This window comes from Alternaria infectoria (assembly GCF_024043175.1).
Source record: "Alternaria infectoria strain BMP 0036 chromosome Unknown scaffold_44, whole genome shotgun sequence".
Classification (NCBI taxonomy): Eukaryota; Fungi; Ascomycota; class Dothideomycetes; order Pleosporales; family Pleosporaceae; genus Alternaria; species Alternaria infectoria.
This window is the reverse complement of record NW_026250733.1, coordinates 74,595-100,054: the sequence shown is the minus strand read 5'-3', so window position 1 is coordinate 100,054 and position 25,460 is coordinate 74,595. Positions and strand designations below refer to the sequence as shown.

Genomic DNA, 25,460 nt, shown 5'->3' with positions numbered 1-25,460 from the left:
ACAACCCCCCCCCCCCCCAGCACCTCAATTCCCGTCTCTCATGGTCCTCCCTACCGCCTACATCCCCCCCCACTCCCTCCCCTCCCTTCCCGTAACTAACCACATAGTCACCATGACCACCCACACCACCACCACACTCCTCGCCTTCACGGCAACGTCGCCGGCATGGCCCGCCATGCCCTCCCTCACCACCATCAACCTCGGGCGCGACATCGCCATAGAAGTCCTCGCCATAGAGGCACATCAAGATCGCCTTCGGGCACTACAAGAAGGAGAGCTCAAGGAGCTCGAGACGATTTCCGGTGAGTTGTTGCTTTGCGTGCAGCGATTTGAAGCGTTTTTGGCGAGATGGGATGGGGAGGTTTTGGGGAAGGGTTTGGAGGAGGGGGGGATGGAGGGGATGGAGGAGATGGAAGAGATGGAGGAGGGAGAGGTGAAGGAAGATGAGATGGAGGAGGACGACGACGATTCGCCGCCTCGCGAGCGAAGGAGGTTTGACAATTCGCCTTCCCCTTCGCCCGAGTACATGCGCCGTCCGGTCGTATACCGGGACTACCAGAACGTCCAGGGCATCAACCCCAACGCCATCAGCGCAGGCGACATCGGATGGGCGCCACTCCCGCGCATGGCAGCCACCGCCCGCGCTACCCACATCCCGTCGCAGTACGGCCAAATCATCATCAAGGTCTACCCATTCATCATCGTCAAGAAGATGGACGACTGCATGATCGGCGTGGTCATCTCGTCTGCCGGCGGCAATGGTCTCCGCTACAAGCAAGACTCGCTGCGGGCGCGCAGTACGTGCGTCGTTGAAGAGGGTTGCCGGGGGCCTACCAACGTGTCTTATGGTTGGGCCATGGGGCCACGTCTGGATCTGGAGGTGGATGGGACGAGTGCGTATAGGCCTCTCCCTGGTGCCTTTGTGGACGTGTTGGACAGTTACCAGATCCCGTACAACACGAGGTGGAAGGCGGACGGGCGCCTGACGCATGTGAGTAGGGGGAATCTGTGGAAGATGAGGTTCGCGCTGATGAGGGCGGAGCCGCTGGGGGTTTGAGTTGGGGACTACGGGCATGTGTTGAGGCGTTTTGTATATTAGCACAAGGCAGCGTGATGGGCTTCGCGTACTTTTCACCCTGCGAATTGAACCCGTATCCTGCCGCGTATTCATCATCTCCCTTTCTGCTATGTCCATGCACACACGCGTGACTCATTGTAGGTCCCAGCCCCATCATCCACACATCCTATATAACTCTGCCGCTTCTTGTAGTTCCCTAAAGCTCTTGCAATCCGCTATAATTTTCTGCTCAGATTCGGGCCAGCCATTCTCGTTCACCATCTTTATAATCTCTTTGGACCGTTCACGTCCTTCTAAGCCAACGAGACGCGTAAGAGGACAAGCACAGTGTGCTAAAAGAGTATCGACCTGTTCGCGGATCTCGTCACTCAGCACTATGGTATCGACTAGCATCTGTCCCTCTGTTGACGCATTGTGACACCGTGTGTCTATGTCGTTCGACCCAGCGTGATGGTCCGAGTTCCGACATACTCTGACGACCCATATGAAGTTATGGTATACTCGCTGGATTGGTTAGCACGATGTGACGGGTACAGGGTTTCACGTCACTTACATTGAATTCCACTCGATCTCCCTCCTCATAGCGCAACCAACATTCGCCGACAGCTTCGGTGCCCATGCTTCTGCCGGTGTATGCAGATTTCCACTCGTTAAGCCTGTAAACAGGGTAAAAGTCTCGACGAAGAATTATCCCACGGTTTTCAGGCACGTTCTCTGACGGATCAGTAGTGCCGTACCACCACGCCGCATCTACCTTCCGTAAATTTTCTATTCGATCGTGGGGCTTGTAACTCAGCTTCCCGGGTTCTTGGGTGAAATAGCTTTCGGTACAAATACCCGTTACGCCATCAACGTTGAGATTCCTCTTCGCCCTATCAACCGGATCAATAATATGAACGATTATAGGCCTTGTAGTAGCTGAGTCTTCTTCCGTGTTTGAAGGGTCGTTGATGAAGTCCGGGTCGCCAATCGTTGCAGTTGTAGAATGATCAGTCCTCATGCTTGCATTGTCGAGATTGAATCTCGGCCGCTGGCTCATAGTGGCGTTGGAAGCTTTTTTGTATACTCTGGAGTTTGAGAGGACAAATTCGAAGTGTGGTTCAGGAGTGCCGTCAGTAGGATCGACAAGAGTTGAGAGATTGCTCAAGAGACTACTAGGGGGATTTCCGGTTTTGAATGTAGACTCCGCCACTGTGAGGGCATAAGCCTTTCGCATGTGTTGGGTGTGTTTGTTCATTGTTGGCATCGTCTTGCTTTGTTCTTTTTACTGAAGGAGTTTCTTTCTCTCGGTCGAAGGATCCCTGCTAAATTCAGTCGGGCGTTCATGGCTGTAGCTGTACGCCATATGAAGACTTTGTCTTCACTCACCTATTCAGCGGGCCGATCAACGTGTTGATCGCAGAATACTGTTGATGCAGTTGTTCCAACAAGTCCTTGACTTCAGCCTCATTCCACAGAGTCCAAAATTTGGCTTTCGAGCTCATGCTGCGATCACCCTGGACGCCCTTCATGATCTTCGACACGTACTCCCCGAGGCATGACCCCAGCGCGAGCCAACTTATCAGAGTCGTTTCGAGCGCATCGACCACGGGTGGCTCCGCATGCACAGGATTTGTATCGTCCAGAAGTAGTGTCTGCAACCGCGAAAGTAAGGCCCCATTGAGTTTGAGCTGGGCACAGAGGGATAACACGGTAGTGGGCGCGTTCTGCCATTTATTCCGTATCTCATTGAGATCCTTGGCAGCTCCGAGGAAAGTCGTAATGATCCGGAGCTAAAAGTATGGTTAGCATGACAGCTTCAAATAGGCCCCGGTTTTGCTAGACTTACCACATTCGTTGCGATGCTCAAGGGGTCCATCTTGGTCGTTGCGAAACATGCGAGTTGAACGGGTGCGTCGGAACAAGACTGGAGTTATAACCTAGTGATGAGGTATAAGAGCGTTCCAATTGCCACCAGAATGAGAAAGAAGCTTTCAGCTGCAGTCTGCTCTTTGACGTGTGCTTCCATCATCTGCAAACTTCTGTAGTCGTTATTATGCGGATTGCCGTGTCCGTACGTTCGTTGAGATTCTGTCGCAAACGTCAAGTTGACCTATCGCACTTACATCACACGGCGCGGAAAGCCGTGGCTTTTGAACATTTTGTGAATTTCTGAAGTACTTGCTATCCATATACTGCCATACTCTACAGCATATTTGCCGTCGAGCACCCTCCGATAGAATGCATGACTGCTACCATCATTACATAATCCTTCCGTGATTCATACCTCACGGCACTAACGAGACGAAACCTTCCAGCCAGCGACATGGAGCTCTGCGGACAAGGCTTACATCAAGTAGTCCGTCGCCAAAGCCCTGGGGTGACCGGACTCTAACCTCCCTTCCGAGGGGCATTGGGCACAGCGACCGGAGCGCGAGCCGCTCCTCCCGCAGAAGCGCCTTTCTTACGCTGGTAGAAGGCTTCGACAACCTTGCGAACGTGAGCCTTAGCCTGGTGCTTGTCGGCGGGTGCTTTGATGCTGTCGAGCGTGTACGGGGCCTGGATGAGGACGGAGTCGTTGACGACGATCTGCGTATCTGCCCACCGAGTTGGTAGACTATAATTCATACGTCAGTTTTGATACCTTGCATCTACCATCTCTGTCATGACTCACGTTCTCGATATAGCATCGAACAACTCCTGTGCTTCGGCACTAACACCCTTGCCCTTCTGCATATCCTTCTTCTTCATCTCGCGGATGGTTTGGTCTTCGCGGGCTTGTAGCGCGGCCAGATCTACCTTGGAGATGCTGGGGAGTGCGCCATCGAACCCTGCTGCGGATTCAGGTGCGCGCTCTCCTGTGCCGATGATCTCGAAGGACTCAATGTGTGCGAATGGGATGATGTGGTAGTCGCCGGGCTGGCTGAATAAGGAGGCGGGGGAGGGGTTCGGTGGAGCGGGCGCGGTGTTGATGGCTATGGCGTGTGTGAGGTTGCAGGCCGTGAAGAGGGTGCCCTCGAGGACGTTCTTGCCAGGGGCACATGTGACTTTGATGCTGGGAACTGTCAGCTACCATCCCAGCGGTGATACCATCTCGACGAGCGGAACGTACCGTGACCCAACAGCCTTGTACAGATCGGAGTCCGCGCCAATGACATCTTTGTTCGATCCAGGGCCGGCTTTTAGGTTCGGAGTCGCAACCTTGCCCGCAACGCTATTGCGCTTGTTGTCCGCCATGACGGTCCTGCTCTTGTGTGCCTTTGTCTAGGCGACTTGGGTATTACGGGCGGCGGAGGCTAACGTGTTGCTCCGCTACAATTGGGTCTCGTCAGCACCTAGTCCCTGCCCAGATTCTACGACGGAGGACCTAACGCCAGAGACTCATACAAGCAGTGAATATACAATCCAAAGGAATGAAAGAAATGAAAACGCGACGACGCACGCGCAACCGGGTCGTGGGGCAGCGCTGGCGTGGCGGAGCTGGCGGAACGCGAGGCGGGTGGGTTGATGTTGTCGTGATGCGCTGCAACTTTCCGTGGTCGCGATGCCAAGCCTTTACGCAGGGCGCTTGCCGCTGGGCCAATTATAGAAGGTATATGGTGTAGGCCTTGGAGACGCTTCCGTCCCGAGTGTATCCTGACTGCTGGGAAGCCGATGCGCGTGCGACCTCGTAACAATGTTCAATTCATAGTGGGGTGGCTCGTCAAGGGTCTACCTGGAGGTACGCGACGATCAACGCTAAGTGCAGCTAGCGTAGGAGTAACAACACAGCGGTCAAGCTGAGCTTCATACATTCACCGGCACATGCAAACATTGGACATGCGAATCGTTATATTCATTCTAGATTCGAGGTATCTCAGTTTTCACGTTCTTCATAAAACATGAACTCGGGGCAGCCCTCTGCTCCCGTCTAGCAAGTAATGGATATCCCCTTTTTAAGCGTTGTAGGTCTGGCAAGCTGTTAGTGTCTTCCAAATGATCAACGTGCGTGAAACTTACAGAAGCAGAGATGTTACCACCCCTTCCGGTCCAGTTGACGTGGATGTCCTGGCCCTCCTTGTAGGTCTCGTTGGCGAACTCGGGCTTGATCCTGAAGGTGTGGGCACCGAAGTAGTCACGCTGCGCCTGCAACAGGTTGGCGGGCAGGTCCTTGGCGCGGTATCCGTCGTAGAAGCTGAGGGCGGTGCTGAAAGCAGGGGTGGGGATACCCCAGAGAGCACCCTTGGAAACGGTGTCTCTCCATCCGGACTGGGCCTTGTGGATAGCCTTGCTGAAGAAGTCGTCGAACAGCAAGTTCTCGAGCTCGGGGTTCTGGCGGTAAGCCTTGGTGATCTCCTTCAAGAAGACGGAGCGGATAATGCATCCACCGCGCCACATGAGGGCAATCTCGGGCTTGTTCAGCTTCCACTTGTACTCCTTGGCGGCGTTCTGGATCAGCATGAATCCCTGCGCGTACGAGATGATCTTGGATGCGTAAAGGGCCTGCTCGAGGTTGTCGATGAAGGCCTGGCGGTCGCCAGAGAAGCTGGGGGTGGGGCCGTCCAAAAGACCGGCGGCACGGCCACGCTCCTGCTTGAGCGAGCTCAGGCAGCGGGCGAAGACGGCCTCTCCGATCAGGGTAACGGGCATACCGAGGTCGAGCGCGTTGATGGCGGTCCACTTTCCGGTACCCTTCTGACCAGCAGAGTCCATGATCTTCTCAACGATGGCAACACCATCGTCGTCGTTCTTGTACATGATGTCACGGGTAATCTCGATCAGGAATGAGTCGAGAACGCCCTTGTTCCATTGTGTGAAAACGTCGCCAATCTCCTTGTTGCTCATGCCGAGACCGCGCTTCATGATGTCGTAGGCCTGTTTCTGTCAGTCGCCTCTTTCTTTCTGTATGATCGTCTCGTCTCACCTCGCAGATCAACTGCATGTCACCGTACTCAATACCGTTGTGGACCATCTTGACGTAGTGACCGGCACCCTCGTCACCAACCCATTGGCAGCAGGCCTCGCCGTCGGACTTTGCGGAGATGGACTGGAGGACGTCCTGGTTATTGTTAGTCTTGTCCTGTACATCTTCTCGCGCATTCCTACCTTGATGTATGGCCAGGCCTCCTCGTTACCACCGGGCATGATGGAGGGACCGTAGCGGGCACCCTCCTCTCCTCCAGAGACACCAGTTCCGACGAATCGGATACCCTTGGACTTGAGGTAGTTTGTGCGGCGGTTGGTGTCGGGGTAGTGGGAGTTACCACCGTCGATGATGATGTCGCCCTCCTCGGCACCTCCCTCGAGGAGGAGCTCGATGAAGTCGTCAACGGGCTTACCAGCCATGACGAGCATCATCATGCGGCGGGGCTTCTTGAGCTTGGAGACAAACTCCTTGATGGAGTGGGCGCCGACAATGGACTTGCCCTTGGCCTCATCGTTCAAGAAACGGTCGACCTTGGCAACGCTATCTGCCTGTCAGTGTGTATTGGCGGCGCGGAGTATCGAGGCGCTTACGTTCGGTTGAAAGCAACAACGGTGAAGCCGTGGTCAGCACTGGTTGATGTTAGTACTGGTTTGGCAGATTATGACGTTTGTTGTGACTTACGCGTTGAGGATCAAGTTCTGGCCCATGACCTATATGTGTGGTCAGCATGGCTGGTCTTGATGCGTTGGAGGTGAATGTCTCCGGATAATTCGCGCTCTGGACTCAATGGCTGGCAGGAAAGTACGACGACGCGCACTTTCTGCTGCACTCGCCGTGAACGCGATCGGAGCATGGAGTACTTACGGCCAGGCCGATGAGGCCGAAATCTCCGACGGGCTCAGAAGACATGATTGCGTTCTCGTGTGGGTGTAGGTGGGTGGATGAGAAAGTGTTGGCGGGGTAGAATTGCAGCGACCGGGCGTGCAATACGAGGCAATTGAGGCTTATAAAGCGGGAGATGGTCAAGAGAAGGAAGAAGAAGTCTGGTGGGGGTCGTCAAGATATGTACGCGGAAAGTCTTTGGAACAAGCGGGGCACACTACTATTGCATCAATGGCACGTCCCACCACCATATCCCAGCATCACGCTGTTGACGGAGAATAGCTTCGGCCGCGGCGGTAAGGTATGTCATACAAGCCACTGTTGCCAATTCCGTCCTGTAAAACGTTTGCACCGCTGCCGACATGATTGCTGAACATCACAGCGCATGATTAGAAAGCCGCCGTCTAATGAGCGGGCTAGACACGGGTGGGTTGCGCATGGTTGCAGTGGTTGCAGATGCTATGGCTATCACGACTCGGTGTACATTCACTATTGACATCAATTTCATCCTAGCAGACTAGCGACGCAAGCAACAGTCCCAACGGCGTCGCGGTCAAATGCGGCTGCTTGTGAAGCCCCTCCGTCTCAGCCTTAACACAGCATTACGCAGTACGGATGGAGGGGCAGCGTGCAGGGATCACCGGATACGCTAGGACAGGTCGCCGGAGAAGTCTTGCAATGTTTCCAAGGCTACCTGGATGGACTGTGAGGGCTGACGCGATGTGAGAAAACTCATCACCGGTGACGCCTGTGCATCATGCTGCACCTTCTTGCTGGCTGTTCAAGGTTGAGCCTTGCGGTGCAGCGTGGTGTGCAGCGGCTGCCGATATGCCGGCAACACGTGATTTCGGGGCCGGAGGAGCCGCTTGGCTCACTTTCTGCGACAGAAACCAACAACGGACGTCGACGCCCCCATCTGCCTGACGCATCCCCACGGTAATTGTAATTTGCACCGGCCCGCCATCCCACTCTGCCCTCTTCAAACGCCGACCCAGCCTCGCCTGCTAGACACTTCGGGAAAGTCTTGTTGCCTTCTGCCATCTTCGACGTGTAGTCAGCATCAGCTCCAGACATTCACGCGCACGGCACTGCCCGGGCGGTTATTCACTCACACGGACGCGCTTCATTGAGAGGCATTTTCCCCAGCCATACAGAAACTGCGCCTCACCTCATCGGTGCAACTACACCCGCGCGCACCCTCAAAATCTGCGAACCGTAGATTACTACGCATCCTTAGCCACCCGGCCGTCCCATCACCAGTCTACCCACTCCGCAACATCAGAGCGCGTCTCGACCAGTAGCTGGTTAAGTCATCACCTCGCTAAGGTTAAGCTGAACTGACCCGCAGCTCCTACTCCAACATGCAGCCCCATCACTCCCTGCCAGCGCGCCCGCCGCCCACGACATACTCGGCACCGCCCTCAAGGACCAACAACGCCGGCGCACGAGGCCAGGGCAACTCGCCCATGTTTGCTGGCTTCACACCGGCGTCTGCTGCGCCGGCAAACTACGCGCAAGCCCCAGTGAGCGCCCCCTATCAAGCACCCGCATATCCGACCAGCAATGCTTACAACAACTACTCGTACCCAGCCTACGCGACGGGCGCACCTGCTGCGGCCTCATACTCAGCTGCTCCGACCGTGAACCGTGGATTTGGTGGCACCTATGATCCTGAAGAAGAAGCCCGGATAGCCGAGTGGAACAGCGCATACAATGCTGGCGATGCGAACGCGAAAAAGGGCACCGGTGCGAATATGACCGCTCGACCGGAAGCGGCAACCACCCAGGATACTGAAGCAGGACCAGCCGCCGACGGCAAGCGCAAGACTGTTGTTCGCGAGGGAGGTGGAAAACAGTGGGAGGACGAGACACTACTCGAGTGGAACCCCTTGCACCCGCGACTCTTCATCGGTAACCTGGCGGGTGAAGTCACCGACGATTCACTCCTCAAAGCTTTCGCCAAGTACCCGTCTCTGTCCAAAGCCCGCGTCGTACGAGACAAGAAGTCCACCAAGAGCAGAAGTTACGGATTCGTGAGCTTCTCAGACACCGACGACTACTTCCGTGCCGCCAAGGAGATGAACGGCAAGTACATCGGCAGCCACCCGGTCCTCATCAAGCGAGCCACATCTGAGGTCAAGGCCGTCGTAAAGAAGGACGACAAACACAAACAGGGGAAGAACAGGAACAACAAAAACAACAAGGACAAGTCTGGAAATGGCAACAACAGCACGCCCGCGGTAGTCGCATCTCCCGCCATGTTCATACCACGTGGTGTCCAGAAGAAGGGCAAGTCGAACGGTCCGAGAGTCCTGGGATGAGTCACCCCTGTGTGGTTGCAGACGCTTTCAACAACACGGCACGACGGAATGCTCAGGCATGTACAACTACGTACCCACGTGTACTTTTAACACTCCCAAGGTTAGTGGAGTCACTTCTACTTTGCACTTTCATGTTTGTCTGTTTGTTTGGTTTTTGTCTTTTGGTTTATGTTCAAGCGTTAAATGGATTCTCAGCAGTGTCAAATATGACGGATGCGGTGGAGGGGGGATGCCACGAAGTACGACGCACATCTGCGCGATGAGCGTACTTGTGCAGTTGGCAACGTAGTGGGGATGAAGGGCCAAAGGGTCCTCGATGTGTCTAGTTTCAAGGAACAGATGCTTGGCAGAAGAGGATCAATCGAGCCAGACTTAGACAGCCCATATCATGATGCAAATGTGAACACTGCCGTGAACCCCATCTCACCTCCCCCTACATCCCACTACCCATCCAACCCCCTCACACTTTCCACAACCCCCTCCCCCTCCCCCTCCACGTCCAAACAATCCAAAAAATCATAACTCGCATACTCCCTCCTCGGCACCCTCGCCCTCCAACAAAGCCTCGTAGTACAATACCTCATCGTCTCCTTCCACACCCCATCCTCACTCGTCCCCCACCTCGCATGCCCACTGCCCCTCCACGTATAACTAATCGCACACGCATCATCCCTCTCCAACACACTCCCATCCCTCTTCTTCAATTTCAACACTCTACACGCTTCGATCTGTGCCTCCAGCCCCGGCCAATCCGGCAACAAATCTTCTCGTGTTTCAAACTCGAGGTTAACTTCTTGGCATGAGGATGGGAGGGTGAGGGATGAGAGGGTGGAGACGAGGCGCTGTCGTTCTTTTAGTTCGGCGAGCAGGGGAGGGAGGAGGTATGCGCATATCGTCCATGTTATCCTGCGCCAGTGCAGATGGTTGAGTAGGAATTTAGTAAAGTTTGAGGGTTTCAGGGCGACGAGGTTGTCGTGGAGGTGGTAGAGTTGGGCGCCGCGCTGGGAGGTGGTGTGGTGTAGCCAGATGTCGCCGTTGTAGAGCCAGGATGTGGAGCCTAGATATCTGAAATGATGCGTAGCACTCCTTAATGGTATCTGATGTGCTTCGATGTAGATGAGGCGGCATGTGAGGAGTAGCCCACTGTCGATTTTCGTGAGATAGGTGTGCAGGGGCCGGTAGAGGGGCGAGATGGAGTGGATGTCGATGGGGCGGGTGTGGTCGTGTTGTTGGGAGAGGACGTGTTGGTATATTGTGAATCGGATTTCTGCTGGGAGTAGGGTGAAGAAGAGGGATTGCTGTTGGGCATGCGAGGTCGAGGGGGTTAGGGAGGCGAGGTGCCTACGCGTAGCGCGGGCGGCGCGTTGGCGGGTGTAGCGGTCTTTTGGGAGGGATTTCGGTTGGGGCATCGCGGACTACTTTGGGGTTGATGTTGAGCTTTGAGATGTCCACGGGTGTATGTTAGGCGGGAGGTTCTGGGTGGTGTATGACGTCGTTTGGCGAGGCGATTGATTGAGATTTTACTGCCTTTCTTCACCAAAGTCCAATGCAAATGTCCTCAATTCGCCAATACTAGCTCTTCATATTACGAGTGACCGGCACATTGGTGACTGCCAAGGTTGAAGATGTCGAGTGCACGTGTAGCCGGAAGCATCGTGGTGCAGCATGTGAGCTCTAGCCATGGCCCGTGCGTCAGCATAGAGCCTTCCTCTTCACTTGCACTCTTGCCTCAGCTTCATCACTCCGATAGCGCAGATACTACTCCAACCCAGCGCACGAATCTGGAGAAGACATTCTGTATCTGGATTGCTGCGATAACGTGAGTATGGAAGCTCCAGGGCTCCTCTGGGCTCTGAGGAGCAACGGAACGGAACCGTTGACACATGCCTCGGATGTGCTCATGATCGACTCTCAGCCTTGAAACTAGTGTATTGTTCCACTCCTCTCAGCTCGGACGTACCCGGAAAATCAATAGAAGGCATACAACTTTTGCCTACTTCGTATCATAGTCTTCGATGCCGAAGCTGTTGCTCGCGGTTGCCCACCGCAATGCATTGCCTAGGGTGTCTAGATAAGAAGAGTCCGCAATTAGCCCCGGCTTACGACGTCTAGTACCTGGCCACCAACAGCCGTTCTATCGTTCAACAAAACGATATCATGCCACCTGTGAGGCCGCCTCACCTGGCAACAATCTCGAATAACTTCAAGCTGTGGACTACTTTCACACCGAGTTACCGGGGCCTCGGATTGTGTAATTACACACAACGTCTAGAAGCACACTCACCGTACAGGGCAAACGTTCATTCAACAGCACTGCGAGATCGCACCCAAGCCGGAAAGCACACAATACAAAAGCTCTCGAACTCTTCCAGACTTAACGGCAACCTCCAGTCTCACTCCTACTCACCACCCACAAACTCTTCAAGTCGTTCTTTTAGTAACCTCACCAAATCTACCAAAATGGCATCTCAACAAACAGACTCATCCGAGTCGTCCAGCCCCACATCTTCCAATGAGTCAACAACACCACTTGTACCAGCCAGTTCTGCGTCAGACTCATCATCTGCCTTCGACTTCGATGGCGTCCTTGCCAAGTACACTAAGCGTCTTAACGAAGTCCATAGTCTATTCATTGACATTGCGACGGATGCAGGAAAGATAATGGTCGCAGCCGAGGATTGCATCATCACGACTGTTCACAAGAACAACACATCTGACGTAGTCACCAAATTCGACAAGCAAATCGAAGCCATGGCCGAACGACGCCTCGCTGAGTCCTTCCCCGATATCACCTTCCTGGGCGAAGAGACGTTCAAGCATGGCACAAAGCTCGCAGACACGCCGACATTCATTGTGGATCCAATCGACGGCACACTGAACTTCTCGCTTGGTGTACCCAACTGCGCTATCTCTCTGGCCCTGACAATCGACAAGAAGCCAGTCGTTGGCGTCGTGTTCAACCCTTTCCGCGGAGACATGTACCATGCGATCAAGGGTCAAGGCGCCTACCTTACCAAGACCTTCACCAACCGCAAGATCAAGCTACCCATTCACCCCGTTCCTAAGCCGATGCCATCGCTCAACTCTTGTCTCATGGCCGTTGAGTGGGGCAACCAGCGCTCTGGTCCTAACTGGGCACTGCGCACATCGATCCACAACGCTCTGCTCACCTCCAAAGTCGAGGGCGGCGCCATGTGCAAGTCAGTCCGCTCAAACGGGTCCGCAGCACTGGACTTCTGCTACGTAGCTCACGGCATGCTCGATGCGTTCTGGGAAGGAGGCGTGTACTCCTGGGATGTTGCGGCTGGGTGGTGTATTCTGGAAGAGGCTGGCGGTGTTGTTGTGAGCGCTAATCCTGGGAATTGGGATCCGGAGCTAGAGGGTCGTCTTTACTTTGCGGTGCGCAATGCGAAGCGCGAGGATCAGCGTGCTGTTATTCAGGAACTGTGGGGGATGATGGGGGATCGGAAGTTTGTGTTCCCCTGAATGCGGTTTTTGCGAGTTTTCACGGCATGGGGATGATATGGTGGAGTTTCATGCAGCACACGGCCGGGATCTGGTTTGTTTGGTCGGACAGTATGTCTTTGACTGAACTTATACATTATGATATATAGGTATGTGAGAATCCCTTCGATTTGATTTCGCTGCCTTGACCAAACACGAGTGAGCACCAGTATTGTTGCACGTTAATTGCGGTTGGAATGCCCATTCCCTAATGCACAGAGAGCAGTGATGGCTCCGTCCTATTTTGTGCGACTGATGCCTTCCATAGCACCCACAGACCCTCATGTTCAAGGTAGTCACGACAGATGCCAGCTTCTACATCTATCGCGAGACCCAAACAAACTTCCTCCATCACACTCTCACCCCAACACACCTCACTGCATGACCACCCATCCACACCGAAGCATCGTTTGTTATCACAACGTTATTGTATAGCACATCCCTATCATCAACTCACCATACGCTTATTCAGCATCACACACACCACCTCAATCAAGCTGTCTCGCAGCTAAGCATCAGCATAGCTGCACCCTGTGCAGTCCTGCACACCTCCCCTACCACGCTCGACCCCCAGTCCTTCGCAACCTACATCACCCTCACCAGCGCCTTCAACGAGACCCACAATCCATGCAGCACCACACCCACTGAGTACATGCCCTTTGACACCCGACGGTCCAAACCAACCCAACCCAAACGCCACACGCGCACATATTGCCCAAGAATCACTCATAGACGCCGCACCATCTTCGACCAGGGCCGCGACCCCCGAACAACTCACTTCACCGGCAGGCCTCTCACTGCAACCGAGAGACTACACGTAGCCCGCCAACGCCTCCGCAAGTTCGAGAAGACGCAATCCCGCAAAGCACAGCGGAAGACCTGGGTCCGTAACGGGAGAATCAATACGCCAAGCAAGCTCGACAGAATTCACCTCAAGCTGAAGAAGATCTTCAACGGAAACTTCTGAGCACCTCCACGCCTACACTCTGACGTCTTGATTGTGTGTTTATGAGCACGACTGCAACTTGTGTAACAAGCTCCGTAGCCTCTGGTGTACTCCAAGCCCCCGTCCAGGGACAAGGCCGAACACTTTCGACTCACCGACCGAGAGCCACCAATCCACTCGAACCACGCGAGAGGAGAAGGATCATCGAAGAGCGACGACTACGCAAACTCAGACGCCGAGAAGCCAGAGCGGAGAGATTAGCGAACCGCACGTTGAAGAAGGGACTTCGCGCTAAGATAGCCGATTTCTTTGGTATCTTCCGTCTTTGGTAGACGACTACGACCGACCTTTTATGACCTGTGCAGCCACATCTGGAGGTTGTGGAGCTAGTACAGCGTGCGCACCGTCAGCGCCAGCGATCGCGAGCACACCTGGTGTTATCTCGTCTGCAAGCACACCAAGTCGCCATCTCACCGCCGGGGAGAAAGCGGAACTGCAGCAGAAGAAAGAGGAGCGCGCAGAGAAGAAGCAACAACGGAAGGAGGTTCGAGACGAGGCAAAGGCAGACACCAAGGCCAAGCTCCCGGATACGACTAGCAAGAAGGCTAAGCTGAGGCTGTACATTACTTTGTTCAAGCTCAGGTTTCATCTCTAGACTTGAGATCGGTTTCTCGTTTGGAATACTACGTTCGACCCTACATGTCACACGAACATTGTGGAACCAGTACACATTGCGCATCGAGCACACATCACGCATCGAGCACACCATTCTCCACATCTTACAATACCAGTTGCAATTTCACCACCAAGAACGGAACGGTAGGGCAGAGACTGAAGATCAAGCGTGCGCGAAAGAGGCGACAGCGGAAGGTAGTTCGAGACAAGTCCAAAGCAGACACCAAGGCCAAGGTCCCACACGCGGGTAACAAGAAGACCAAATTTTGGCTCCACGTCAACTTGCTCCGGCTCAAGCTTCACCTCGGAACTTAAGATCAGTATATGGCAGACGGCGGTGATTGTGGTAGCGCAAGCTATAGTTCTGGTGACTGTGGCGGCGGCGATTCCGGCGGTTGCAGCACATCCCATACCGCAGGTGACGGAGGTGACGGCGGCAGCTACTCAGGCGGAGATTCAGGAACCGATTACATCCCACAAGGCTCCTCCTCGTCCAGCCGACCATTGACAGCCGAGGAGCAAGCGGCAGCGGACCGCAAACGCAAAGAACAAGAAGAACAGTGGGAGCGTGAGAGAGCGGAACGCAAAGAGAAGAAGCGACAACGAAGGGCAGTCCGAGCCGAGACCGCTACTGCAGTCAAAGCGAAGCGCCACGAGGCAGCTAAGCTGAAGGAGAAGATCCGTCTGACTGCCACGCTTCTTACACTCAAGCTCCATCTTTGAGCGACGCCAAACACACATCAAGGCTTTGAATGGAGTCTTCGTTCGTCGCCGCAGACTCTGGGACGACATCCTCAAGCGATTGCGGAACGACATCTGGAGATCGCGGAGCCGATTCGAAAGGCGATACTGGAGGTGACTGTGGTGCCGATTCAGGGAAAGACTGTGCCAACACAGAACCTCATCTGGCTGAACGAGAATACAAGTACACCGACTTCGCCACTACACCCCAGACAGACACTGCTGGTCCTTCCACCTCGTCACAGTCGAAGTCACAACCCGATACTAGCACACCAGAAGAACGACAGCAACGAGAAGAGCGTACACAAGCGAGGGCGCAGAAGAAAGAAAAGAGAAAAGAACAGACAAAGAAGTTCCTGAACAGTGCCAAAGCTGTTGCTGAGAACATCATCAAGGGCAAGTTTTGAGGCGTCCGCTGAACGGTCAAGACTTGTATACGGCTCCACAAGCTCGAGTCCAGGACATACCGATCATTTGCGCGGATGGGGGCCAGTATTCGCAGTAGTCGGAGCGTGCGATTCTCTCACGACAGAGATACAAGCCGTCAATCAGTGGCAGACTTCTCTCGCTGGCCGGGAGTGTACATCCATCCTGGGAACTTCGTACACGCCGCCGACAGACCGAAAGACGAAGAAGCGTGGCAGAGGTGCCGCAACAGTTTCAGAAGACTGAAGGCTCGTGTCCGCAGGAAGAGAGCCAAACGAAACGACTCGCATGGCAAACGTCGGTAGTTTCGACATTCCTCGCCCTAACGCGGGTGAGCACACCTTCTATCAGAACATCACCTGTTATGTTCACGTCTACGCGCCAACTACCGTGCACCAACAGACCCCGAGTGCTGCGCAAGAGACACATGCCGCGGTGGGAAGCTCATGCGAATCGGATCCAACGCTGTCAGTGCCCGAGAACCTAGGCGGAGTCGCTGCCAACCTCCGTCTTATTGACCTCGAGAGGGTGAAGCGAAGACGACCCGGAAGGAGACAAGCTCTTGTTGAGTGGGCAATCAGGAAATTGCAGAGGTTACTCCACAAGGTGACCTAAAGCGGACGGTCGTTGTGAATGCGGTGGCATCGAGACCATGTCGGTAAAGCTCGTCGAGCTCGACGACCCTTCGGCCGACGTCGGAACGTGTTCGAATGGAACAAGCGACGAGAGAGATCTTGGCGTTGGCGCCGGCTTCATCTGCTGGCGTTGAAGTATTGGGTGGTTGGCGTCGCGCGTCGTTGATCCAAGGTCGCTCGGAAGTGAGCACAGACCGCCCGCAACTGTGCATTGGCACCAGAACTGCTGCTCGCCATACTTCACGTCATGTTCGCCCGCACCACGCGCAACACTCTTGCTACAGCCTCGAAACAGCCCTACATATGTCATTCATGTCTGCTCCGGACTAGACAGTCTCAATTGGGCGCCCTTCATCTGCCCACGCGTCACACCGCACGATCTCTCCACACTAAGACCCAGCCACCACCGACGCAGGATGGCACAGCGTTCCGAAAGCAGCTGAAAGATGCTGCGAAGCAACAAAAGAAAGAGAAGAGCGCCTCTTCTGGCGCCTCAAAGTCCTCCAAAAAGGGCAAAGATGTGCGACTAGAGAAGTGGGAGCTAACGGTTGGAATCGAAGTTCATGCCGAACTCAACACGGCGCGGAAGCTTTTCTCTGGTGCTGCGACCTCAGTCAGCGAGGCACCCAATACTCATGTCTCCTTGTTCGACGTCGCATTCCCCGGTACTCAGCCTCACTTCCAGAAGGAGACCCTTTTACCCGCCCTCCGCGCCGCTATAGCCTTCCAGTGCGAGATACAGCCCAAGAGCAGCTTCGACCGCAAGCACTACTTCTATCAAGATCAGCCCTCCGGCTACCAGATCACGCAGTACTACGAGCCCTTCGCGACGAACGGCAAGATTACCCTGTACCCTCATGACTTCCCGCCTGGTGCTGCCCCGCAACCAGGGCCCGTCGAGATTGGTATCAAGCAGATACAGATGGAGCAGGATACCGCAAAAACCGTGCAGCAACCCCCTTCGACCCACCTACTCGACTTCAACCGCGTCTCACATCCTCTGATCGAGATCATCACACTACCTCAGATCCACGATCCCACAGTCGCTGCTGTCGTCGTTCGCAAGATACAAAACATACTCAAGGCTGTCAATGCCTGCACAACCGGCATGGAGCTAGGCGGACTGCGTGCCGATGTCAACGTATCAGTTCGTCAACGGGCAGGGGAGTCATCTGACTATCGTCACTCATACCACGGTGTTACTGGTCTGGGTCAACGGACTGAGATCAAGAACTTGGCAAGCGTCAAGGCTGTGGAAGACGCCATCATCGCAGAACGTGATCGACAAATCGAATTGCTCGAGAGCGGAGGTGTCGTTGAGGGCGAGACTCGCGGATGGACTCTTGGAAGCAAGACTACCAAACGTCTCAGAGGCAAAGAGGGCGAGATCGACTACCGCTATATGCCGGACCCAGACATTGCTCCTGTCATCATTGGAATCGTAAGCACAGGCACTACTTTTGGCATGAAAGCTGTGCTAATCTTGTCAGGATCTTGTTGAACACCTCCGGAACACCCTTCCCAAGCTGCCCGATGTGAATGTGGACATGCTTGCCAATACCTACGGACTCACTACGAAGGATGCCATCACACTTCTCTCCATGGACGATGGCGAACGATTGGAGTACTTTCTCGACGTCATTCGCTGCCTGGTGCGCCAAACCGAGCAGCACGAGAAAGACGTTCCGCTTGAAACCTTGGGCAAGATCACCGGGAACTGGTATGTTCATCCGCTATGCTACGCGTCGGAATCAAACTAACGCGTGACCAGGGTATTGATGGAACTCGGCTCTCTCTTCCAAGACGAACCCTGGGACCCTAACCGCGTCCCAGCCGACTATCTCGCCGGTGTCATCTCGCACGTACGTCGCAAAGAGGTCACTTCGCCTTCCGCAAAACGCCTCCTTGCCATCAAATTTGAGGGAGATGAGCGCAGCGTATCTGAAGTCGTTCACCAAGAGAACCTTCTCCTGCAACCACTCAGCCAGGAAGAGTACATCAAGCTAGCACAGACTCTACTAGAAGAGAAACCCGACATGGTTCGCGACATCACCGAAAAGGGTCAAGTCAAGAAGGTTGGCTGGTTCGTGGGACAAATGGTGATGAGAGCTCCAGATGGGAGTGTCGAGCCAGACAAGGCGAAGGAGGTACTGCTGAACTTGCTGGGTGTGGGAGAGAAGGCGTAGTTACTACGATGGTGTGGATACCCTAATGAAACATATCTTTAAGATTGGTGCGTATTGCTTTTGTGTCTTATGTGACCGCTGGATATATGGGCTATAAGGGTCCAATGTACGGGTAAGGATGTCAAAACCACTGACGTTTGACAGCCCAACAACATCAACCCACCAACTTAACCAGCACTCAAGTAGTGCGAACCTCGTGTCTCGCTTCCGGAATATGAGTGCCCACAGCACACGGTGACTGTAATAGAATTCGCGTATTACGATCAGGTCCCAGTCCAACGGCCGCGGGTGCAAACGCCTTCTTGTCATTAGCCACCAACACCCGCATACATCAATCCGCGATGTCACCCGAACAAACCGCCGCATACCTCGCCCGCTTCCGCGACCGCATCGCTACTATCCGCCAAAACGTAACTGTCGTCTCCTTCAAAGGCAGGTTCACCAACACCACCAACACCCTCCGCCGCAGAGAAGACCTGGGACGCCGGGGAGATAATGCACGAACGGCACTTTCTGTGAGCCTGGGTCTGTATTATACTGGCGTGGATAAGTCGGAGGAGGATCTGAGAGATCTGAGTCCCGTGGGGTGGGGGGATGGAGAGGTTGATGGTGAGGATGGTAGTGGTGAGGACGAGGATGGGGATGGTGATGACGGCCGATCCGATAGCATGGAACCCCTACGACACCGAGATCGAGATTTAAGCAGAGAGAACATCAACGACGGGACGTGGGGTGGAGAATGGGAGTTAGATATGGACCGAGAAGAAGAGCGGTTGATGCGTTCAGAGCACCGGATTGCGGAGGAGAGAGTGTCGTTGGGTGGAGAGGGAGAGCGGGAGATGTACGTGGCGTATCATAGTATTAATAGTGGGGCGGCGAGGAGGAGGGGGTTGGATGAGGTGAAGAGGATGTATGAGGGTGGGGGGAGGTATGCTACGGTATGTTTGCGATATTTGGGGAGGTGAAGAAGGTGGGGATGGATGGATGGATTGATGCATTGATGCTGACTGGTGTATAGGTTGGTAGGAAAAAGGGCCGCGAGTTGCAGAGTATGCTAAGGGGTCTGGGGGCTGAGGAGTGGAATGAAGAAGCGGAAGCGCCAAATGCAGGAGTATCGAACGAAGAAGCGCCAGACGAAGAACCATCCCATACTGCTACCCAAGACGAAGAAAACGAAGACGAAGAAAACGAAGACGAAGAAAACGAAAACGAAGAAAACGAAGACGAAGAACCACCCTATCCCGCCAGCCAAGAAAACGAAGACTCCATCTCCCTCCCCTCAAACCCCTACCCCGAAGACGACTTCCTCCTCCCCCTAACCCGACAACCCGCACGAACCACACCACCCCCGCCCTTCCCCTCCCCTCCCAACCTAATCATCCACCCAAACTCCTCACCTGGACTATCGATTCCATCACCCGGACTATCGATACCATCGAACCCCTACCCCGAAGACGCACCGCCCTCACCAACCCCCTCCTTCTCCCAGCCCCCTCCACCACCACCACCACCACCACCTCGACCCACACAGTCCCCATCCCCATACTACCGCGCCGTAACACCGCCTACACCCCACTCTCGCTTCCCGATCTATCCTGTTGACAGGACGATTTCGCCTATTAGTCCGTTTAATGCGAGTAGGCATTTGATTTCTGCGGAGGGGACGGCGTCGAGCCTGAGTTACCGGATTGAGCATCGACGAGAAGGAAATGATGGATACAACAATGATGATGATGGTGTAGAAGGGGGGTATACGTATGCGCCTAATCATCCTTACCACGGTATGAGTGCTCAAGAGACGAGCGAGTATTGGCTTGGGCTTGAGGGGTATCATACAGAGAGTGAGCGGAATTTGAGGAGGAGGGGTGAAGGGAGGGGGAGGAGACGGACGGTGTCTTCGCCTGTGCAGTATGATCATGAGAGGGTGTTTGGGTCTGTGGGGGAGAGTTATGAGGGCGGTAGTACAAGGGAACGGGAGGATGAGGTCAGGCGGCGGTATTTAGACGCCTTGACTGGTGAAGAGAGAAGGATGGCGGAAGAAGAGGACGAAGAGGAGTTCGCCATGAGGACTTCCTCTGGGGAAACCAATGCGGGCAGGAAGAACATGATGAACCGGCTCCTAAGCACCTTTGCATGTCGACCCGGAACCGTCACACCACTACAAACCACCACCCCCAATCCAACCAACACAAACACACCCACTACCCTCGCCGTACCCCTTACCCCAAAGAAATACACCCTAGCCTACCTCTCCCACAAAATACACCGAACCCAAAAAAGACAAGAAGAAGCCAGACTCCGAGAACGCCTCATGGCCCTCCGCCTAGCCGAACCATCTGCGCCGCAAACCCAGCACATCGAAAACATCAACATCAACAACCCCACAGAAATCCCCGTTCTCATACCCAAACCCAAAGCGAAGAGGAGGAAAGACAGCACACAGCCCAACCCACCTTCTCTTGTCCCAAACCTAGAAAGCCGGACGCAGAGTGTTATTGGTCCGCCAGTTGGGCTTTCGCAGATGATTCAGAGGGCGCCGGGGAGTGTTAGGGTGGTGACGCCTTTGCCTGTTTCTGTATATTCGGAGACAGGGTCTTCAGGTGGAGAGAGGGGGGAAGAGGTTGAAGAGGAGGTACAGCATGGACCAAGACAAGAGCACTCAGGCTCAAGTCTCTCGGATCGGTTGCGGCAAACGCAACTTGAAGATCTACCTCTGCAACAGGATGCAGCGCAGGAGATACGGGATTTGATGATGGCGCTTGAACGGGATCAACACCACCTTATTGTCAAGACTGCGCCGCCTTCGCATAGTGGCACAGCATCCTATGATCCCAGCCCGAACGCACCAGCTATCCAACGAGCAGATGAACTACCCGCTGGATTCTCGACCTCATCACCCCAGGCCAGCCTCTCCCCCCACGAAAATCTTGAACGACACTTCCGTACACAACGCCAAGTCAATGAGCGTTTCCTCCATCCCATTCGTGCGATAACTTCGCAGTCGAGTAGTCGGACGCTGCCGAGGAGCTATCGGGTACCGGAGGGGCATGGTGGAGGGAGAGGTGTGCTGCGGGTTACTAACGCGGTTGTGCAGGGAGAGGAATTGGAGGGAAGTAACGAGATTGGGGTTGGGGTTGATGGTGGTGAGGATGGTAAGGGTGGTAGTAGTGCGAATAATGTTGTTGAGAATCAGCAAGATGGGACTGAGGAGTTAGCGGCGGGTGGAGAAGAGCAGAAGGGTGAATCTCTACTCCGATATAATAGTGACGAGGAAGGTGGGAGAGATGTGACAGAGGCTGGATGAGCGATACCCAGGTCGCTGCTATGATTCCAGCTATCTCGACTCTATCAAGTCGTTGTTATCACGTCTATTACTACTGCTGCGACTACCAAATTATCAGGTCAGAAGAAAGGCTAAAGTGAAGCAGTGTCTCGCAGAATATCTCTAGTGCTCACAGGCCGCCAATAGAGCGTTGGTGTCAAAGAAGTAACAGGGGACGATGTTTCCCCCCTCATTACACCCCACAAACATCCCCATACCCATGAACATGATCAAAAGCCCTCAGCAGCCCAAACAAATGCGCAACACCAGCACAAACAACCAAACAATGCATAATCTGGTGACTAGAACCCCAGATATCGAACCGGTACGGATACCATTTCTCCGGAATCTACGTGTTGTGGTCAGTCCCCCATTTCTTTTCTTTCGAAGGCAGCAGTAGTAGTAGTAATAGGCTCAATTAACTTACTCTCATAGCGTACAACGCACCACCCGTAAGATTAAACGTCGTCATCAACGCCATCCAGTCCAAACTCATCCTTTGCATCTGCGTTTCCCAACCAAATTTCAGCAAGCCGTGCACGATGGGGATGATGAAAGAGAGACCGAGACCGGCATACATGGCCGCGCGGTAGGGTCGATATTTTGGGCGGCGGAAAGCTGGGTGGAGTGTTGCGTAGACACAGGCTCCTGCTAAGACGGATACGAGCGTGTAGTATGTTGTTTGTAGTTGTGGGGTGCAGTAGAAGCCGTAGTACACGCAAGGGATAGTGGAACCCCACATTAGTATCACTATGCCGAGCTAAAGTACTCAGTGGCTGTGTGGAGTGGTGGGGGGTTGTTTGCTTACGTAGTCGAGCTGGTTACCGAAGATGTGGACGCTTTCGCTGTGGTTGTTGACGACGTGGAAACTACGTTGTGTGTCACTTCTTGGGTGTCAGTGGAGGGGGTCGAGACAAGACTTACGTTGCGGACAGTGCAAAGCATATAGCGACTCCGAAGAAGAAGGTTGAGAATACGACTACGTCCGCTGTGGTTGCTGTATTGTAGTATCTTGGCTGCAGGGAATAGTATACGGGGATAGGAAGCGCAAAGAATAATGCTGATCCTATAAGATGCGAGAATATGTTTACTGGAGAGGAGTCAGGTCGTCTTCTGCAGACATTGCGTACAATCTTGCCGGTTTCGTTGTGGATACCGAGAATGCTTCTCAAGGACTGCTTGTAAGATTTTGAGATTGCCCTGGATGTCGCCCTTAGAGAACTTCTATAAAGGGGATACCAATATCATTACCTATAGCCCGACAGAATGTACTCATTGTCTCTAACCCCAGTGAGCGGATGTCGATGATAAGTAATCTAATGATGAATATACTGGTACCAACTCGCTACACCATCGGTCAGCTATAGAAGCACCATGCAACCAACTATCTTACGTATCTCATCCCACGTCAACAATTCGCCTCGTTGCCTTTTTCCCATTTGATCGCGAGGCTCAGCCTTGCAACCATTAGCCTTGGCATGCACATACGCGGTAGACGCATGCGTACCTGGTTTTTCGCTGTTGAACCGACCTGTTCTGCAGGTCGTCGAGGACGAACACTCATCTTAAAAATGGTAATTCTCTGGGCGTGAAAAACATGAGGTGGGATGCAAAGTCGAAGTACAAGCGGCACAGCCCATGTGCATGTGATTTAGCGCAGGAACAGGAAAGCCGATGCACGGATCAATACGACGCAACCTTGGAAGACGCTTGATCTCCACAACGATCCTTTCGTTCCACAATCCTCGAATATCTGCTCCGTCTCCAATCAATTGCGCACAGTAGCACGTTAGCGCATGTCTGATGAGTGCTATCAGCAGTCTGACAGCGGCTGCATCTGGTATCGACCTAGGTAGAGGGTGGGGGCCGTTTGAGAAGGGACGGCACACGCCCGTCTCAGGTTCTCACGGCGCAGCAGGAGTACTTGTCGAGGAAACCGTCCGCCCGCTCCTATTCGTTACTCTGGCCATGGATGCGCGTTCCTACATGCAAGATGCCTCATTTTCAAGAGTTTTCGGTACACAACTCTATATCTGAATCGGCCCCCATTCGACTTGCCGCTCAATCATGCGAGCCTGCAGTCAGACGGCGCAGCATGAACACTCATCGGGCTTTAGTATAAGCGGCGCGCCCCGTGGTCCTTCACCCTGCCTTCTCCGGTCTGGCCTGCGCTTGTTGTCTTGAACTATGGTGTTAGTCTTGTGCAGCTTTGCTTTCATCTCCCTCTCCGCCCACAGTGTTTCCGGCATAAGCACCAGCAATGTCAACACTACAGATACCGTAGGATTCGTAAAAGAGGACAACCAACGAGATACCATCTCCCTGCTCATAAGCTGCTTCGCCACACTCGGCTTATGCGTGTATTCAGCTGTGCACTTGAACGTACCGCGCAAGACCGAAGGAAATTGGCGGGTCCTACTAAGAGAGCTTCAATGGTGCATTCTGGGCCTCTTCGCACCAGAGCTGATGGTGTATACAGCCTGGCGACAACTAGCGTCTGCACGGCAGCTGTGTTTGGAGATAGAAGAGGCAAAGAGGAAGAAAGAAGAAGATGGGGCGGAAGCTCGCGAAAAAGTACATAGCCAAACCATGCTTGCTTTGGCTCCCGAACTGACAGCTCCCAGACAGCAGTAATATCTGAAGACCATAACCACCACCGTTCTACTCCATGGACTATTCCACACGGGTTCTACGGCACAATGGGCGGTTTCGCACTCGACATTGACGATACCGACACTCGCAGCGCGGTCTTGTTCAATGGTGCGAAACGCCTCACCCTAACAGCCAAAGGCGTTGCACTACTCGCGCAGTGCGGACACATCCCATACGTCTCCCTCGACGACATAAAAGACAAGAACAAAGCAGACGGGCTTGCCAAGCTACTCGTGTGCATCCAGGCCGGGTGGATGATCGTCCAGGTCATCAGTCGGACTGCATCTGGGCTGCCAACTACTTTACTCGAAGTACACGTTGTCGCTCACGTCGTTTGCGCGCTTATCATGTATATTCTCTGGTGGCACAAACCGAGGCAGGTTACATCTCCCACGCTACTCAAAGGGGACTGGCTGCCTTTGGCTGCGTACATGTATCTAGCGAGTCAGATGAGTGGCAAGGTGCCACAGGGCGTGTTTACGATTTTTCGGGTCCGGACGCCAGAACTAGAGAAATTGGCTTACTTTGATGGAGAAGAGACAAGATCTGAAGGTCTTGGTCCTGTTGATTGCAGCAGTACAGCGCAACCTCGTGCATCCGGTCATCTCGGGACTCGTCCTAACATTCAGCAGTCGGAGCGGGATCCTGAGACGGAAACCGGTTCCGAAATGAGACGTCTTGCCGAAGAAGCTTTGCTGCTGTACCCCGTTCTACAAACCCGCTTCACCCCAGCTCGTGAAAGAGCTATCTCGGGGTTTACATACAGCATACCCCACGTCACCGAACTCGTGCAGTCTCACGCTCTAGACTGGCCAAACGACGGTCTAATCCGTCGCACCCAATCTCTAATCATGGGCATGGTATTATGGGGAGCTTCATGCGCATACGGTGCAATACACGTTGCAGCTTGGAACTACTTCTTTCCTAGTGAGATAGAGCAGCTCTTCTGGCGATTGAGTTCTGTATGGGTAACCTTTTGTGCGGCGTTTTGGCTGGTCACCAATCTCTTGGCTTATGTTTTCCCGTTCATTGACACGATCTGGGTGGCTTACAATAAGCGGTCGCTTAGCTGGCTCAGCACTGCGATCATTACGCTTTTGTGTATACTTTGTGGCACAAGTTATATCGTGAGTCGGGCGTACATTGTGGTTGAGGCTTTTGTGAGCATTAGGAATGTGCCGAAAGGCGTGTATGACACGCCGGCGTG

The 25,460-nt window shown here is 54.0% G+C and overlaps 10 protein-coding genes across 10 annotated transcripts; 7 read left to right on the top strand and 3 right to left on the bottom strand.

Moving 5' to 3' along the window:
• Positions 1-175: 175 nt before the first annotated feature.
• On the top strand, positions 176-1,057 carry J4E92_010854 (uncharacterized protein; the record flags this gene model as incomplete). Its single annotated transcript, XM_051502188.1, has 1 exon — positions 176-1,057. One exon carries the CDS (start codon positions 176-178, stop codon positions 1,055-1,057), a length of 882 nt encoding a protein of 293 aa, XP_051347628.1.
• Positions 1,058-2,442: 1,385 nt separating this feature from the next.
• Positions 2,443-2,936, bottom strand: J4E92_010853 (uncharacterized protein; the record flags this gene model as incomplete). The annotated part of the gene is made up of 2 exons (XM_051502187.1): positions 2,443-2,850; positions 2,907-2,936. The coding sequence occupies 2 exons, from the start codon at positions 2,934-2,936 to the stop codon at positions 2,443-2,445; spliced, it is 438 nt and encodes a 145-aa protein (XP_051347627.1).
• Positions 2,937-3,448: 512 nt separating this feature from the next.
• On the bottom strand, positions 3,449-4,294 carry J4E92_010852 (uncharacterized protein; the record flags this gene model as incomplete). The annotated part of the gene is made up of 3 exons (XM_051502186.1): positions 3,449-3,674; positions 3,732-4,112; positions 4,170-4,294. 3 exons carry the CDS (start codon positions 4,292-4,294, stop codon positions 3,449-3,451), a joined length of 732 nt encoding a protein of 243 aa, XP_051347626.1.
• A 698-nt stretch (positions 4,295-4,992) lies between these two features.
• Positions 4,993-6,872, bottom strand: GND1 (phosphogluconate dehydrogenase (decarboxylating) gnd1; the record flags this gene model as incomplete). Its single annotated transcript, XM_051502185.1, has 7 exons — positions 4,993-5,007; positions 5,057-5,911; positions 5,961-6,095; positions 6,143-6,503; positions 6,554-6,592; positions 6,645-6,673; positions 6,828-6,872. The coding sequence occupies 7 exons, from the start codon at positions 6,870-6,872 to the stop codon at positions 4,993-4,995; spliced, it is 1,479 nt and encodes a 492-aa protein (XP_051347625.1).
• Positions 6,873-8,206: 1,334 nt separating this feature from the next.
• Positions 8,207-9,166, top strand: J4E92_010850 (uncharacterized protein; the record flags this gene model as incomplete). Its single annotated transcript, XM_051502184.1, has 1 exon — positions 8,207-9,166. The coding sequence occupies one exon, from the start codon at positions 8,207-8,209 to the stop codon at positions 9,164-9,166; it is 960 nt and encodes a 319-aa protein (XP_051347624.1).
• A 2,460-nt stretch (positions 9,167-11,626) lies between these two features.
• Positions 11,627-12,652, top strand: J4E92_010849 (uncharacterized protein; the record flags this gene model as incomplete). The annotated part of the gene is made up of 1 exon (XM_051502183.1): positions 11,627-12,652. The coding sequence occupies one exon, from the start codon at positions 11,627-11,629 to the stop codon at positions 12,650-12,652; it is 1,026 nt and encodes a 341-aa protein (XP_051347623.1).
• Positions 12,653-13,968: 1,316 nt separating this feature from the next.
• On the top strand, positions 13,969-15,014 carry J4E92_010848 (uncharacterized protein; the record flags this gene model as incomplete). Its single annotated transcript, XM_051502182.1, has 3 exons — positions 13,969-14,258; positions 14,408-14,538; positions 14,710-15,014. 3 exons carry the CDS (start codon positions 13,969-13,971, stop codon positions 15,012-15,014), a joined length of 726 nt encoding a protein of 241 aa, XP_051347622.1.
• Positions 15,015-15,043: 29 nt separating this feature from the next.
• J4E92_010847 (uncharacterized protein) lies at positions 15,044-15,439 on the top strand (the record flags this gene model as incomplete). Its single annotated transcript, XM_051502181.1, has 1 exon — positions 15,044-15,439. One exon carries the CDS (start codon positions 15,044-15,046, stop codon positions 15,437-15,439), a length of 396 nt encoding a protein of 131 aa, XP_051347621.1.
• Positions 15,440-16,340: 901 nt separating this feature from the next.
• Positions 16,341-18,279, top strand: J4E92_010846 (uncharacterized protein; the record flags this gene model as incomplete). Its single annotated transcript, XM_051502180.1, has 3 exons — positions 16,341-17,534; positions 17,584-17,813; positions 17,865-18,279. 3 exons carry the CDS (start codon positions 16,341-16,343, stop codon positions 18,277-18,279), a joined length of 1,839 nt encoding a protein of 612 aa, XP_051347620.1.
• Positions 18,280-19,209: 930 nt separating this feature from the next.
• On the top strand, positions 19,210-21,583 carry J4E92_010845 (uncharacterized protein; the record flags this gene model as incomplete). The annotated part of the gene is made up of 2 exons (XM_051502179.1): positions 19,210-19,217; positions 19,306-21,583. The coding sequence occupies 2 exons, from the start codon at positions 19,210-19,212 to the stop codon at positions 21,581-21,583; spliced, it is 2,286 nt and encodes a 761-aa protein (XP_051347619.1).
• Between the last annotated feature and the right edge of the window lie 3,877 nt (positions 21,584-25,460).